This window comes from Elephantulus edwardii, unplaced genomic scaffold (assembly GCF_000299155.1).
Source record: "Elephantulus edwardii isolate Elephantulus edwardi_28Jun2011 unplaced genomic scaffold, EleEdw1.0 scaffold00045, whole genome shotgun sequence".
Classification (NCBI taxonomy): Eukaryota; Metazoa; Chordata; class Mammalia; order Macroscelidea; family Macroscelididae; genus Elephantulus; species Elephantulus edwardii.
In genome coordinates, this window is record NW_006399795.1 from 2,702,004 (window position 1) to 2,718,727 (window position 16,724).

The 16,724-nt window shown below is 43.7% G+C and overlaps 1 protein-coding gene across 1 annotated transcript in view; it reads right to left on the reverse strand.

The window, feature by feature from the left end:
* PEX14 (peroxisomal biogenesis factor 14) overlaps nucleotides 1-16,724 on the reverse strand; it is a 227,786-nt gene that overhangs the window by 8,042 nt on the left and 203,020 nt on the right. The window contains exon 5 of the mRNA XM_006885762.1: nucleotides 1,695-1,780. Coding sequence (XP_006885824.1) covers nucleotides 1,695-1,780 — 86 coding nt within the window. The remainder of the gene's footprint in view (nucleotides 1-1,694; nucleotides 1,781-16,724) is intronic.

Sequence of the window (16,724 nt, forward strand, 5' to 3'; positions counted from 1 at the left end):
AGGAAAGAAAAGTAGGTCTTTCACAAGGGGTTTGTGGGAGAACTCATTTCGAGAGCGACTCCTAAGTGAAGATCATTATTTAGCATATGTATAGAAGCATTTTCTATTTTGCAAAGTGCTTTTCAACCACGGTGTGAGTTATTACCCACCACTGAGCCGAAACTCATCAGATGTAGCCTTACATTTCAGATTGAAAATTTCCTAAGTCTGAAAGTCACTCTCCCAGTCTAATCTTGTCTTTCTAAAAACAAGATAGATACCTCTCCTTTTTCATTCTAAAGAAACTATTAGATGTTCCAGACATCCTCTTGTCACCACGGTGACTGGTCTTTTTAACATCTTTTTTATTTTAAAGAGAAAAAGGAGATCAGAGTTCTTAAAATCATCACTTGCCACCCATAGCAAAGGCAGGTGGCTTTCTGTTTCCATGAGGTCAGGGACTGTCCAAGGGCAGCCCTGGGACAAACAGGCATCTCTGAGCACGAGAGGGGCTTCCTGTGGCCTTGGTTGGAGGGTTCTAAGTCTGCACCTTATTCTTCTTGGTGACTGTCTGCACTCAGTACCTGAAGAGGGTTTCCATTCACAGTAAGGGTAGGCAGGGACTCAGCAGGACAAGTCCCCTGGCTCAGGACTTCATGCTTCTGAATTTCTGACATGAAAATTCCCAACTCCAGGAATAGGTGTTAAAATGAAAAAATTACATTCTGATATAGCTGTCATTAGCTTTTTGTACAAGGTCAAGAATTATGAACCCCCGAATATACTATTTTAAATGTGTCTCACATGCCAAAATTTACAGCAAGGAGTCTGGATGTTCACTCAGGTTCTCTGAAAATCATCTCCTAATAAGAGGTGGAGCTGGGGACCTGGAAGGAAGGAGAATGTTTTCCAGGATCAGTAGAGGCTGATACCTCTGGCTGCTGTTCTACCCTGTGTCTCTGGAACCTTAGCTGCTTCTGCATCTTCTGGAAAACATCTAGATTTGTTCCAACCAGCGTACAATACCTTGCTGCTTCCTGCCTACAGGTCTTTTGTAAGCAATGTGCTGGGAGAGTGGGGATTGACTTAAGAAATCAAGGGAAAGTCTTAGATTCCTAGGGGGTCAACATAAGAGTAAAAACTCTATCTCCAAATCTGAGTCTGTTCTAATCATGCAGAGATTCTCAAAGCAGATACTATTACAGTAGAACCACCACCACTCTCTACAGAGCACTTCTTGTAGGTCAGGCCTGGCTGTGGACACTTCCCATGCACCCTGCCCCTCACAGCAACCTCTCCCATTTTAGAGATGAGACTATTCAGCCAATAAAAGGGGCAGTGACACCTGTGGTGACACAGCTACCAAGCGGCAAAGCCAGGATTCAATGCAGGCAGGTATCTGCAGTGTCCACACTCAACCACTGCATGGTTACTGTGTGTTTGTTCCCACTCTAAGCACTTGGCAAAGGGGACTTATTAGTGGTCCTCACAGTTACCCTGAGCAGAAGACTGGCTATGGAGTGAGGGTGCAGTGGACGAGGCCAAGCTTCCCCAGCTGAGGGGCAGCAGGCCTAAACCCGATCTGCTATCCCTACACACAGCCTCACTCACTGGCATTTACTCTGTGGGCAGTGCCTCCACCACAAACAAATGTAGAACCGAGTGCCAGGTTGGAAGGGGCCCAACATATGGGTCTCTGAGATCAGGAGACTCACCTTATAGAGCTGGTGAAAGCCAAATGCGATTCCTGCCATGATGATGGTCAAGGCACCGTAATCCCTCCACCGGGAGCCTGCGGGGCCTGTGTGGAGAGAAGCAGAGTCAGGAGAAGGGGCACGTGGCATCCCTCCTGGGGAGAGAGAAGAGAGCTCAGAGGACTATGTGGGAGCACAGTGTCCACAGTAAAGTCTACAGCAGGCAACTCAGACACGAGGAACTGTCACTGACATCCGCTCCTCCTTCCGGCTGGCAGCACAGCGAACCTCAATTAGAAAGGTAAGGGATGGCCGGTCACCAATCTTTACAGTGCACCTCAGTCAGTACCCGGCAGTACACTGAGTGCCCGGCCTGGGGGGGGTGGGGGGGGGTCAGGCAGGACAGGGAGCTAAAGAGGAGCAGTCCCTGCCTTCAAGGAACAAACGATCCGGTGAGGAGGACACGAACTCACAGACACGGGACACACATCTCCACACACAGGCCTGAACCAGGGCCAAGCCAGATGGGGCGGGGATAGGAATGGCTCTGTCACCTTTCCTGATAAAGGTGTTTATTCAGAAATGCGTAAGTGCCACTGTGAGCCAGTGTCTGCAGCACGAAGCCAGGAGGAGGCCTACAGGAGTGAACGAGACCTGAGACCTCCCTGCTTGGTTCTGTTCTCACACTGAGCTGGTGGACAGGTGACACAAGTTAACGAACACATAAACTTCAGACAGTGGAGCTAGTACCAAACAGGTGACATGACACAGCAGGGGACAGCAGGCTGGGGCCTTTTTGGGAATGGCATCAGGCCCAGGCATGGTGCTTGCATGGGGCAGGGAGAAGCACGTGTGGACAGGTGTGCCTCGGGCTGTTCTGGAAAGGAGGGCTACTTCCGGCCAAGAGGGCCGCCAGGAGTGAGTACTCACAACAGAGAACCATGGGAGAGAGAGGGGACAGGAACCAGCAGGGGCAGGAGGACAGCCTCTCAAGTGGTGGCTGAAGAACCTGAATCCTGCTTCCTAAAGTTTCAATGGGTCTGACTGAGACTGAAGATGGGAGGGGCACCATGGGAGCCTTATTTTAGCGCAACACTGAGGGTCCAGGAAGAGAGAAAGAGGGACAAAGCAAGGAAAGGTCAGAGAAGGAGTGGAGGGAGAGAAAAACAACCCGCCATGGTCAAGGAGGAGCTGGAAATGGGCAGCCAGCCTCCAGATCCGCACCCAGCTCTGCACAGAACATCACATACGAGCGTTCCCAGTGAGCCCTGCACAGAACTTCCGTTCCACAAAGGGGAGACGTTTCTTCTGGTGATCTCTCCCCTTTACAGTTTACAAAGGATCTTCCTGTCCACAGCCTTATCGGATCCCCCAGTGATTCTCTGAATAAATAGGAAGCATTTGCTCCTCTGTGCACATCCACTTGGAGAGGCCCCCCCTGCCGGGTCCCCAGCCTGGTGTCCTGCTCCTCTCATGGGGGCATGAGGCATGTTTCCAGAACCCTTGAGGTGGAAGAAGGGCCAAGAGAAAAGTTCACTAACTTCTAAACACCAGAATCAGCCCACAGTGCCTGAGAACAAGGGGTCTGGGACAAGTGGTCCAGAAGGCTTCTGAAGCTCGTGGCTTTGAGAAGGGAGCTGAGAGCGGGGCTGAGGAGCTGATCCTTGGAAACCTGTTGGTCTGTCGCCAATACATGACTGTTATATCTCAGAGTTTCATGAAGGAAGAGGCAGGAGACAGACTTTTCCTAAAGTTCAGTGGGCTTTGGACAGGTGGAATGAACACCGCAACCAGTGCGGTTCAAGTGACAGAGCCCTCCAGACAGACAACAGAGGTGCTGCTGAAAGGGCATCTCGGGGGGCAGAGGTGAGGCTGATGGGAGGTGGGGTATGGGAGATGGGGTGAGGAACCGAAAGAGTCATGGTCACCACATCCCTCCAATCCATAGATTCCATACCAGGTTCCATGACCTGAGCCAGCTCTGGAGTCCAGTCCACAAAATTGTGACCAGCACATGACTTCTCCTTCAGTCCTCAGCATCTTTTTCTGTCTTATACTTTGTGAATCATAACACATTTACATAGTTCAAACAACAAACAGCCCAAGTCAGTACCCTGTGAAGTCTCCCTCTACCACTAGCCAATCACTGCTAATGGTCTCATGTAGTACCCTTCTAGAGAGTTCTATGCATGTATAAACCAATACAGATAGGTATTCTCTTCTCTCTTCTACGCATTTATTTTTCTTTGGTTTTCCTACAACTGTATATTTTTTAAAAAAAATGTTGATATTGTCTCTTATTGTACAATACATTATTTAGCTGTACAACCGTACAATACCAATTCCCTATCAGAGGATGTTTCAATCACTTGTAGCCTTTTACCATTTCAATGTTGCCATGAGTGTATGTATGTCACCTCACACGTATGTACAGGCACAAAGTAACCATTAGCATCATCAGTAAACGAAGATGAGTCAGATGATACAGTGAGAGCCAGAACACAACAGGAGGGCTGTGCTTTGCTGGATCTTCCAAGCTTTCTACTTTCAACACGGTGTAATCTGACCACTTTTCTATCACTCTCTACTAGTGAAAAATTTTGTTTTCCTTTTCTGACAGGTTTACACCTTACACAGGTTCTAGCTTCCGTAGGTTTTATTATATGTGCCTTTGTAATTCTGAGAAATACTGCCAAACTGCTCTCCTGGGGTGAACTGATTCGTGAGCCCCCAATAGTGCCCTCGAGGGCCTGTTCCTATAACACAATGAGTTCTTCAAACAGAAAAACAAGTGTTTGAGCTGTGTTCTGATGTGCATTTATCTTAAGGATGAGGGCTGAGTGAGCATTTTTTTTATCTGTGTTTTCAATGAACAACTGTTCCTATTTTTTTTTTTTCTACTAGATTTCCTTTAGCAATTTAGAGAAACTTTCTTTTTTTTCTTTTTTGGTATCGTCAAGCAATTGGCCCTTTGTCAGTGCTAAAATGACCAATATCCCTCCTGGTTTCTTTTTCTTTTGCCTCTGCTTATGGTGTTTTGTGGCATGTTAAGACACAATGGCCAATCCATTCTTTCACGGGTTTTGTGACAAAGTCTAAAAGGGCTTCCCCACTTCTGTTCAAGGTGGTGCCTAATCAGTCCAGTGCTTCTGCTAAGAGCTGGGCTGTAGGAGGAAACCTGCCATTTGAACCTGTAGCGAACTACTCCATCCATCAGGAATCTATGTGGATAAACACCTGCCACTCAGAAAGTCTGCCCACACTGAGGTAGGAGGGTCTTTTACCATCACCCTGAGGAGCTAGGGCAGTCTAAGTTCCTGGCAGGCTGCTATCCTGTCTCCCCTCACCTGCCAGCTCTGCTATGGGGTCTGACACTTCTGATGTGAGCTCCTTTAGGACAGTGTAAAGGCAGAGCAGTGCAGTCACTTTTCTAGAGACTCAGGGAGAGCTTGAATCCACATCCAGAACACCCTATCTGTGCATCCAAAACCCTCAGAGAGTGAGTCCCCTTTCAAATGGGGTGCGTGTTCAGAATATCATACTCACCACTGATTTCTAACTAAGTAATAAAAAAACAACACTTGTACCCAGGCCAAAATCTGACCAGAGCCCAAAGTTTGTGGGATTCTTCTTCCTTCCTGCAAACTGATTACACAGCCTGGGAAGCATGGCCTCCTTATCTCGAGCGCTCAGAACTGGCGAGGGTAGTGAAGCTGGCAGGCCCAGGGCCCGGGGGCCCAGGGTTCCCGCACAGACTCTCCTCAGCCTGCAGGAGCACCTGTGGTTCCGGCAGCTCACCCTTCACCCTGCACGGCTCTGCCGCTCCTGCCATGCTCACGCTAAGAACATTTTATTGCCCCCTGGTTTTCATTATTAATGAAAAGGGACCAGAATGATCTTTCCTAAAGTTCAGAGAGTCTATAAAGACAAGAAGCTGAAATGCCATTTTACTCGTTTTGGAGATGTGTGATACAATTCTGTCTTGTGGCAAAATGAAAAAGGAGAAAAACTGAGACGATAAGCACTCTGATCCGCTGCTCAGCTCTGGAAGGGTGACAGGCAAGGCTCCTGTACTCAGTGTGCTTCCAGACCTAACTCTACCCTCCAAAAAACCGCCTGCATCCCCTCCCTCACCCAATCCTCTTTCTCCAAGTCCACTACAGACCCCATGGGGGGAACAGAGATCTAGGGACGATAGCTCCTCTTGTCATCATGTTGCAAATGTCCTGACTGATAGAGACAAGGCTGGGTCAGTCACGCTTGTGGTTTGTCTAGCCTGGAAGTAAAGAACACAGAAGGGATAAACTTTTTTAAAACATGGGAACAATTTCACCTAGAACTCAAACCTGCAAGCCAAATATACCTGAGCCTACACATACTGCAGATGGGGACAAGCAGGCAAGAAGTCAGGGGTCAGAGACCCTGCTCCCCATCATGCACAAGATGCTTCCAAAGACATTTTTCTCTGCTGATCGAATACAACAGAATCCCCAGCTGGCACAGATGGTTAAAGCACTTGGTTGCTAATCCACAAGTTGAAGGTTTGAGTCTATCTAGAGGTACCTGTGAGAAAGAGGAAGATCCTCAACAGAGTGGATTAGCAAAATGACTGCAACCATGGCTGGAACATGTTGTAGACTGTAAGGGTGGCACAGGGTATGGCAAGGCTCTGAGCTGTTGTTCAGAGGGTCACTATGAGTTGTAGCTGACTCGATGGCACTCAGCCACCACCACCACCATCACTACTTGAGCTACTTGTGACAAGAGGCCTGGAGAGACCTACTTTTGAAAAATCAGCCATTGCAAACCCTATGGGCACAGTTCTATTCTGACAAACAGCGGGATGCCAGAAGTCAGGATCAACTTGATGGCAGCTGACTTTATCAAGCACAGAGCATGTGCGTGAGGGGGTAGGGCTTTGTGAGAGCTAAAGTACCCAGAAACAATGGTGTCTTTCTCTTACTGTGAGCTCAGTTAACTGTCCCAAAGGCACAATCGGCCAAGCAGCTGTATAACCCGGCACTTCAACGCCATACTGGTGATGAGTAATGAGGTCAAATGTGGACTTACCCTCATCCAAATATTTCTGGGATTGACGTTATGCCTTATGCTGTAATAGAAGCACAATGATGCAACAGAGGACAAATTCTTCCCACTATGAGGGAATCTGGAGCTCTGGTGGCCTAGTGGTTAAGAAGCTGCACTGCAATCCCAAAGGTGTTTGGTTTGAATCCATCAGCTGTTCCAGAGAAGGACAGCAAACTCTTCCCATGGGATTTACTACTTCTGAAAGCCTATTGGTAGGTCAGCTATGGGTTGGTTTTAACTCGAAGGCACACAGCAAAAAAAGAGTGTATAGGGCTCTTTGAAACTTGTTACCTTCCTTTACCTTCCAAGGACTCCATCAACGAGACTGAGTTCTGAGAGACTCCATGAAGGATGGCGTGCCCTAAGGCCCAGATTTCAGGGAAATCCATGGCACAGTCACCATGTTCAGGTCAGAGAAACCCAAGTTATCTTAACTCTTCACTGAGCACCAACCACACCAATATTACTCTGTTTCTTTAGCTCTCCATCAGCCAAGAAAAGTTTCATCCACCAGATGTCAAATATCAAATAATAGCAAAGGCATGAGACTAGCAACCATTCATGTAAGGTAGCAGGCTTGCACCCAAAATGACCATGACCTTATCTACACCACCGATATCCTACTGTCCAATAAAGATGCTGATCCAAAATCCAGGGCTGCAAATTGTCACAGCACCACCCTGCTGCAACAGTATGCACTCAGGAGAGGAGCTAGCTGACAGCAGTGGGGAAACTATCACAGCCTTGAGGAACCTGGCAGCCTGAGGGCCAAGGCAGTGGCAGGAAACGGGCAAGCTTAGTTGTGGTTGCCTCCAGCACTCCTCCAGGTGGGAGTTAGAGCTTCTCCACAGAAGTGCACCTAGCTTCTCGATCCTTCCCATCAGCTTCCCTGGCAAGCCACCCCGAAAATGAAGTGATGCGACAGGCTGTCCGACAGTGAGGTGCTGGAGTGAAGCCAGGCTGCCTCGTCAGTACTCGTTACAGCACATAGCTGCTAGGTTACATGCACCAAAATGATGGCAAATAGCTGAAGAGCACGAGTCACAGAGGTCAGCAAGACAGCCTAACTCGGGGGCAGCAATCCCCACAACTCCACTCAGAGCAGGCAGCCTGTCAGGCACAAAGGTACCACAGTGGCCCAACAGCAGTCCCCATTAGAAAGCCAAGGCTTGCCTTCTCATGTACGTCCTGTGAAGGACAATCCTCTCTGCTTTTCACGGGCTGCAATGTGATCAGCAGTGGCATCTACAGGCAGGAAGGACACTGAGAGGCATAGCTAAGCCCATCCATAGATTTAAAAATATGAGCTCCAATTAAGCTGTTAAGAATGCAGAAGAGTCCAGAAATAGAACCATGCTTATATGGTCAACTAATTTTTTACAAAGGAGCCAAGGTAATTCCGTGGGGAAAGGATAACCTTCTCAGCAAATAGTACTCGACAAACCAGCCACACAGAAGGGAAAAAGTAGACCCTGACCCTCACTTCACACCATACATAAGAAGTGAACTCAAACCAGACCTTATATCTGAACCAAAAAGCAGAAACGATAAAGCCTTCAGGAGAAAACACTGGAGAAAATCGTTGCAACCTTAGGGTGGGCAAAGAGGTCTAAAGAAAAAAAGTGCATGAACCATAAAAGGGGAAAATGGCAAAATCATACCACCAAGATTTTTAATTTTGCTTTTCAAAACACACTGTCAACTCGTGGGACCACTTGTCAGTTGAACGGTGAACATAATATAGTTCATAAAGTTTATGTTCCACATCCTAGTTTGGTGACTAGCATCCGGGGTTTTAAGAGCCTGTAAGCGACCATCTAAGATACAACTGTTAATCTCTACTTCTCTGGAACAAAAAAGAAAGAAAACAAAGACTCAAAGAAAAACTATTCTGCAGGACATGAATGGAGGCTTTTCTATGCCTGGTGATCACCGTTCATTGTTCTGCTCACGGACTTCCTAGTCCCAGATTGTTGTTGTTAGATGCCATGGAGTCAACTACCACTCAAAGTGACCCTGTGAACAACATTCTGAACCCGGCCACCCTCACATCTCTGACATACGTAAGCCCATTGCTGCAGTCACTGTGTCAACCAAGGGTTTTGCTCTCTTTCGCTGACCCTCAACCTTTCTAAGCATGACCTCTTTCCAAGGGCTGGCCCTCCTAACAACATACTCAAAGTATATGAGGAGAAACCTCACCATCCTAGCCTCTAGGGAGCACCTTGGTTGTACTTCCTCTAAGACACACTTGTTTGTCCTTTTGGCAGTCCATGGGATATTCACTAATGTTCTCCAACACTACAAATCAAAGGCTGCAAATCACATGAGAGGAGACTGTCCACATTTCTCTCATGGAGGAGCTGGTGGATTTGAACTGACTGCCTTTGGGTGGGCAGTGTATCTCCTTACCCACTAAGGCAAGAGTTCCCGATTCCAAACAGAAGGGAAGAAAAAAAATGGAGAAGAAAATGAAAATTCTTAAAAAAAAAAAAAAGTCAGAGTCAATGAACCAGGAACCGGAAGAACTCAAGATCACTGCCCTTTAAGCTCTATATGGAAAACACTACCAGAAGCAACCCCTCAGCTGAATAATAGATCAGCTCATAAAAAAAAAAATCATCTCTGACTACTGTGCTCCTTTAAAAATAATCTATATGAGATCAAATGGTCAATATTTACCCTAAAACAAAGAAGAGAAGATAACTGGTTGGGAGTAGGGGCAAGGAAGCCAGACTGATGAAAAAGGGACAGACACAAGAGAGAGTAAGAACTCTGACACATTGGGGAAGAAAATGGAACCAATTATCACTGAGCAGTCTGTACAGAAATTGTTTAATGGGAACCTATCTTGCCATGTAATCTTTTAAAAAAACACAAGAAAATATTTTAAAAATAAATTGTAGGTTGTAAGGTCCCAGCCTAGACTTGCTGACTCAGAATCCTTCATTGTGAAGCCCAGGAAGTTTATTCATTTGTTATTATTTTATTGTTATACTTAAGTAAAATTACTATAAAATAAAATTTACCATTTGAATGATTTTTTCTTTTTTAAAGTCACAGTTAAGAAAACAAAAAGTAAGCCATGGTTGGGAGAAAATACTTGTCAAATGTTGCTCTGTTAAAGGACTTATTAGCAGAACACATGGAGTTCTCACAACTCAATACTATTTTTTTTTAAATGAGCAAGAGATAGTTCACAAAAATAAAGGAATAGCCAATGCATATTAGGAAAATCCCAAAGTAAACATGTAATGAGATTCTACTATACACACATTAGAAAGAACAAACTCAAGATCTGAGAATATTAAGTGTTGTCGAGGATGTGAAATAACTAGAACTCACACACTGCTGATTAATGGTTTCTTATAAAGTTAAACATGTGCCTATCCTATGACCTAGACATTCTACTTTTAGATTTTAATCAAGAGAAATGAAAGTAGATGTTCACATAAAGACCTGTACACAAATGTTCACAGCAGCCTTATTCATAATAGCACAAAGACTGGAAATAACCTAAATGCCCATCAAATAGGTGACAAGATACACAAATTGAGATAGAGGTACACAATATGGAAATGGTGTTAGTAAACAAGCCAGCTGGCTACGTCCTACCTCATCCTGTTTTAGTATCATCAGGAGTTAAGACCTGGTTTTACATATTGAAGGACTGTGGGAAAGGAGTGAAAAAAGAAGCAATAAAGAAGGCAAGGGAGGAGGAGACTGGAAAGACAGACAGAGACGGTACATACAGTAGATTAGAAGGTCCAAAATTATTATTCAAACATTTTTTAAATTGTCAATATTTGGAATATTACTAAGCAATAAAAAGGGATAAATGTTTTGCATAGAAAATTTTCATTTCTTTGTTGGGAAAAAATATGTATGTTGTTGTTATGTGCTGTTGAGTCGCTTGCGACTCATAGCGACCTAACCCTGCTCTATCCTGTGCCAATCTCACTGCCTCTGACATGCCCATCCCGATTACCCCGGTCACTGAATCAATCCACCTCATAGAGGGTCTTCCCCTTCTGCGCTATCCCTCCACCCTCCCAAGCATGATGTCCCTCTCTAAGGACCTCTCCCGCCTTACAACATGTCCAAAGTATGTCAGATGAAGCCTCAAAATCCTTGCCTCCAAGGAGCAGCCTGGTTTAACCCTCTCCAGGCTGAATCTGTTTGTTTTCATGGCAGTCCAGGATACATGCAATTCTCTTCTCCAGCACCACAGTTCAAAGGCATCAATTCTCCTTCTATCCTCCTTAGTCATTGTCCAACTCTGTGATGCACAACAAGTGATTGCAATGACCATGGCCTGTACCAGATGCACCTTAGTCTCCAGAATGACATCATTGCTCTTCAGTACCCTGGAGAGGTCCCTAACAGCAGAATTTCCCATCGCAATACGTTTTTTGATTTCCTGGCTGCTGGTGCCAAGAGTGCTGACCGTGGAGCCAAGCAGACTAAAGTTGTTAACAATCTCAATCTCTTCACCATCCATCCGATGCTGCCAATTGGCCCAGCGGTGAGAATCTTTGTCTTCTTGACATTGAGCTTCATTCCATACTGAAGGCTGTAGTCCTTGACCCTCTGCAGCAAGCATTTCAGGTCCTCCTCAGTTTCAGCAAGCAGGGTTGTGTCATCTGCATAACACAGATTGTTAATAGATCTTCCACCAATCCTGACGCCACACTTCTCATAGAGCCCAGCCTCTCGGATAATCTATTCTGCATACAGGTTGAAAAGGAATGAAGATAGGACACATCCCTGGCATACGCCTTTCCCAATTTTGAACCATGCAGTGTTTTCTTGCTCTGTTCTGATGACTGCCTCTTGGTCCAAGTATAGGTTTCGCATTAGAACAATCAAGTGTTCTGGGAGTCCATTCTTCTTAGTCAGCCACAGTTTGTTATGATCCACACAGTCAAACACCTTGGCATAATCAGTGAAACACAGGTAGACATTTCTTCTGGTATTCCCTGCTTTCAGCTAAGATCCATCTAACATCAGCTACAATATCCCTAGTACCACGACCCCTTCTAAACCCAGCCTGGACTTCTGGTAGTTCTCTGTTGATGTGTTGTTCCAGTGGTTTTTTGGATAATATTCAGTAGAATCTTGCTTGTATGTGAAATCAATGAGATTGTTACATAGTTTCCACACTCTGTTGGGTCACCCTACTTTGCAATGGGAACAAATACAGATCTCTTCCAGTCAGTTGGCCAAGTGGTTGTTCTCCAGATTTCTTGGCACAACTTGGTGAGCACATCCAGGGCAGCATCTGTTAGCTGAAATATGTCAATTGGTATACCATCTATTCCTGGGGCCTTATTTTTTGCTATTTCCTTCAAAGCAGCTTGAACTTCTTCCTTCATCACCATAGGCTCTTGCTCATATGTGATTTCATTAAATTCTTCTGTGTCTGCCAGTTCCTTTTGATACAGTGACTCAGTATATTCTTTCCATCTTCTTTTAATACTTCCGGGATCATTTAATATTCTGTCTAAAGCATCCTTGTTTATAGCAACTCGAGGTTTAAAATACACACAATATTTGTCAATTTAATATTTTTATAGACACAATTCAGTGAAATAGTTACACTACTGTATAATGCATTATGAAAACAACAAACACATGTACATAATGTGCTTAGCATGTAAAGGAGACCAATGCATGAGGGATTGTGTGATTTTCCAAAATCCACAAAATGCAGGCTTTATTTGCACAAAAATATGGTGACTAAGTTGTACAACCATCACTAGTATTCACTGCCAAATTTTTCATCACCATAAAGAAATCCAAATTTCTTACATGATGACTCCTTCTTTTTTCTTCCCTCTTGCCCTGGATAACCACTGATAAATGCACTTCTCTATATACATTTGCCAAATTTCAGAGAGTAAATACCACAAGTGGTATGCATTGGGGTTAAATGCTTTCTCTATACCTATTCAATCTGTGTGTTGAGTATATCATGCATGAAGGTAGATTCTGCGAAGAAGAATGTGGTGTCAGGAGGAGGACTCAACAGTCTTTGTTAGGCAGATGACACAATCTTGCTTGCAGAAAGTGATGAAGACTTGAAGCACTTACTACAGATCAGACTATAATCTCAAATATGGGTTACATCTCAATGACAAAACCCCCAAAATCATCACCACTGGACCAACAGGCAAGTTTCTGACAGATGGAGAAAAGACTGCTGTTGTCAACGATTTCTTTTTACTTGGTTCCATAATTAACACTCCTGGTAGCAGCAGTCAAGAAATCAAAAGATGTGTTGCATTGAGGAAATTTGCTGTTCTCTCCAAAGTGATAAAGAGTAAAGATGTCAGTCTAAAAATTAAATTGTACTTGACTCAGGCCTGCAATTGCTTCCTATGCATCAAATTAGACACTGAATAAAGAATACCAAAGAACAACTGACAATGCTTTTGAATTATGATGAATACACCATGAACTGCCAAAAGAACAAACAAATCTATCTTAATGGAAATTCAACCAGAGCATTCCTTAGCAGAAAGGATGGTGAAACTTCTCCCTTATTTGGGGCATTTTTTAGGAGGAGTCAGTCATTGGGAGACAGAGCTCATACTGTGGGAGGTAAACTGTCAGCAAAATAGAGGAAGACTCTCAATGAGATGGACTGACAAAGGTGACTACTTCAAAGGGCCTGAACAGGATGAGATGGTAAGGATAGTGCAGGAATGGGCAAAGTTCTATTATTCACAAAGTCGCTATAAACTGTAGTCAATGGGATGGCACTAAACAACATGCATTTGTATATACTCCATATTTCATATAACTGGGGTCCTACCATATTTGTTCTTTTATGACTGACTTGCTTCACTCAGCATATCTTCAAGGCTCATCCATGTTGTATGATGTAGAAGAACTTATCTTTATGACTAAGTAAGTATTCTTGATATATACAACATGGATGACTCTCAAAAGTATTATGCTAATACTGGCGGGGGGCGGGGGAACAACCCAGCCACAAAAGACCTCTGCTACATGATTCTATTTGTATGAGATTTTTTTAAACGGCAGATCAAGAGTCACAGCAAGTAGTATGGAGGTTTCAAGGGGGCAAAAACATAGAGGGAGAGAATGACACAGAAAGTTCTTAGAGACAGAAATTTTCTATATTGTAACTGCAGTGCTGGCAACAATGTAAATTTGTGTCCACGAGTTCATGAGTTCATGCATGCATGCATACATATATTTGTTACAATGCATCAAATTGGACACTTAAAATGGATGTATTTTAAGAATCAAATCCCTATGCACATCAAAAAACATCTACAACAGGGTAAAAAGGAAACCCACAGACTGGGAAAAAATATTTGGTAAGGACATAACTGATAAGAGACTCATCCCTAAAATTTACAGAATACTCCTGCTCCTCACCAAGAATAAGATAAACAGTATAAGGATCCAAGGGGGCGAGAGTGAGAGCAGAGGGATGAGGATGGGCGGGGTGGAGGGGGTTAATCATAGGGTTGCACAATTTGATGAGTGGAGGGAAAGGTGGGAAATGGAAATGGGAACAATCTGGTGTGAAAAACAATACATATGAACTTTATAAGTAAACCAGTATAAAAGAAAAAAATTTATATATATAAAAAAAGAATAAGGTAAACCACCCAATTGCAAGTAGGGCACAGGATATGAAGACACTTCACCAAAGAAGACATTCAGATAGCAAACAAATATCTGAAGAAATGTTCAAAATCCCTAGCTCTCAGAGAGATGGAAATCAAAGTAACTATGAAATATCATCTCACCCCAGTAACAATAGCAAAGTTCAACAAAACAGTAAACAATAAATATTAGTGAGGTTATGGAAAGATTGGAACCCTTATTCACCGCTGGTGGGAGTGTAAAATGGTGCAACGACTATGGAAAGTGGTATGATGCTTTCTCAAAATGTTGGAAATAAAGATATCAGTTGACCCAACAATTTCATTACGAAGAATATACCTTAAAGAAATCAGAGCTGCCACCCAAACAAATATAGGCATATCCATGTTTATTGCTACCTTTTTTACAATAACAAAGAGATGGAAGCAACCCAAGCAAATGAATGGGTAGAAAAACTATGGTATATTCACACAGAATACCATGTAGCACTGAAACAAGGGACCTGTAAAACATTATACAACATGAGTAATCCTGGAGGACATTATGTTGTTCTTGTTGTAGTTATGTGCCATTGAGTCGCTTGCGACTCATAGCGACCCTATGTACAACAGCCCTAAACCCTGCTCTATCCTGTGCCAATCGCACTGCCTCTGACACACCCATGCCGATTACCCCAGTCACTGAATCAATCCACCTCAGAGGGTCTTCCCTTCTTGCGCCATTCCTCCATCCTCCCAAGCATGATGTCCCTCTCTAAGGACCTCTCCCTTCTTACAACATGTCCAAAGTATGTCAGACGAAGCCTCAGAATACTTGCCTCCAAGGAGCAGCCCAGTTTAACCCAATCTAGGATGAATCTGTTTGTTTTCCTAGCAGTCCATGGTACATTTAATACTCTTCGCCAGCACCATAGCTCAAAGGTATCAATTCTCCTTCTAACCTTCTTAGTCATTGTCCAACTCTGTGATGCACAACGAGTGATTGCAACAACCATGGCTTGTATCAGATGCACCCTAGTCTTCAGAGAGACACCATTGCTCTTCAAAACTTGCTGAGTGAAATATCTCAATCACAAAAGGACAAATACTGCATAACCCCACAGTTATGAAACAAGACTAAAGTTGGGCTTGGGAGAAAAACTCAGAAAAGGGGATAAATAATGAACACTGTCTTGGAACAGATGCAGAAAAGAACTGTTTAAAATGAATATATGATTAGGCATTATTTGTATGACAACAGTCCATAATAAGAGGTACATACCAAAGCGGACTAGAGGGTAGAGGGGGAATAAATTATACAACACTGAAGATTTTCTTAAAAAGAAAAAGAGAACTGAGGCAAGTAAGGGGGAAAATTTGCAACAGTGAATGAATGAAAAAGCAACTTTTCTGTTAAACTTTTGTTAAAAATTACAATTAAAAATAATTTTTAAAAAACTGGTGAGTCTTCCTGTATGTAAATTTTACTTTAAAAAAAGATTAAGATGAAATAAAACTATTATATGATCCAGACCCTTTAAGTTATCTACCCCAACAACGAAAGAATTTTTCTCTTACTTTTCCAAGAGGGGAGTGTACTGGGGAAGAGGGTTGAGAGGGGAGAAAAGTGCGACAATGAATGAATGGAAACCCAAAGCCTCTATTAATTTCATTGAAATTAATAATAAAAAAAAATTTAATTTGGGGAAAAAAAAAGATATCTATCCCAGAGTAATGAAAACACATGTCTGTCTACATAGGACTTTTCAGTTACTTGCTATGCATCTGAAAGTTGGACAATGAGTAAGAATGGCGGGAGAACCAATGCCTTTGAATTGTGGTCCTGGAGAGCACTGAATATCCCAAAAACTGCCAAAAGGGAGGACAGCAAGGGTGCTCTTCAGAAGCAAGAATGGTGAAACTTCATCTCATATACTTTGGGCATGTTGTCAGGAAGGGCCAGTCCTTGAAAGACATGATGTGGGAAGGTGGAGGGTCAGAAAACAAGAAGTCCCTCAAGATGGACTGTCACAGTGACGGTAATGACCAACTCCAGGCATATCAGAGATGAAGAGGCAGGCACAGAGTAACTCGATGTTGTAATCAGCCTATGGTACCTAGACAGAAAAACAACACAACACAAAAGGACTTACACACACGGTCTTAGCAGCTGTTGTTGTTGTTATTGTGTCCTTCGAGGTAGAACCAACCCAGAGCTGACCCTCCAACGAGTTTTTAGAGACAGAAAATCACACTGTCCAGCCTTCTGTGGAGTAGTGGATTCGAACCATGTGCCTTCAGGATTGCAGCATAGTACTCATAACAGCCTCAACTGGAAATA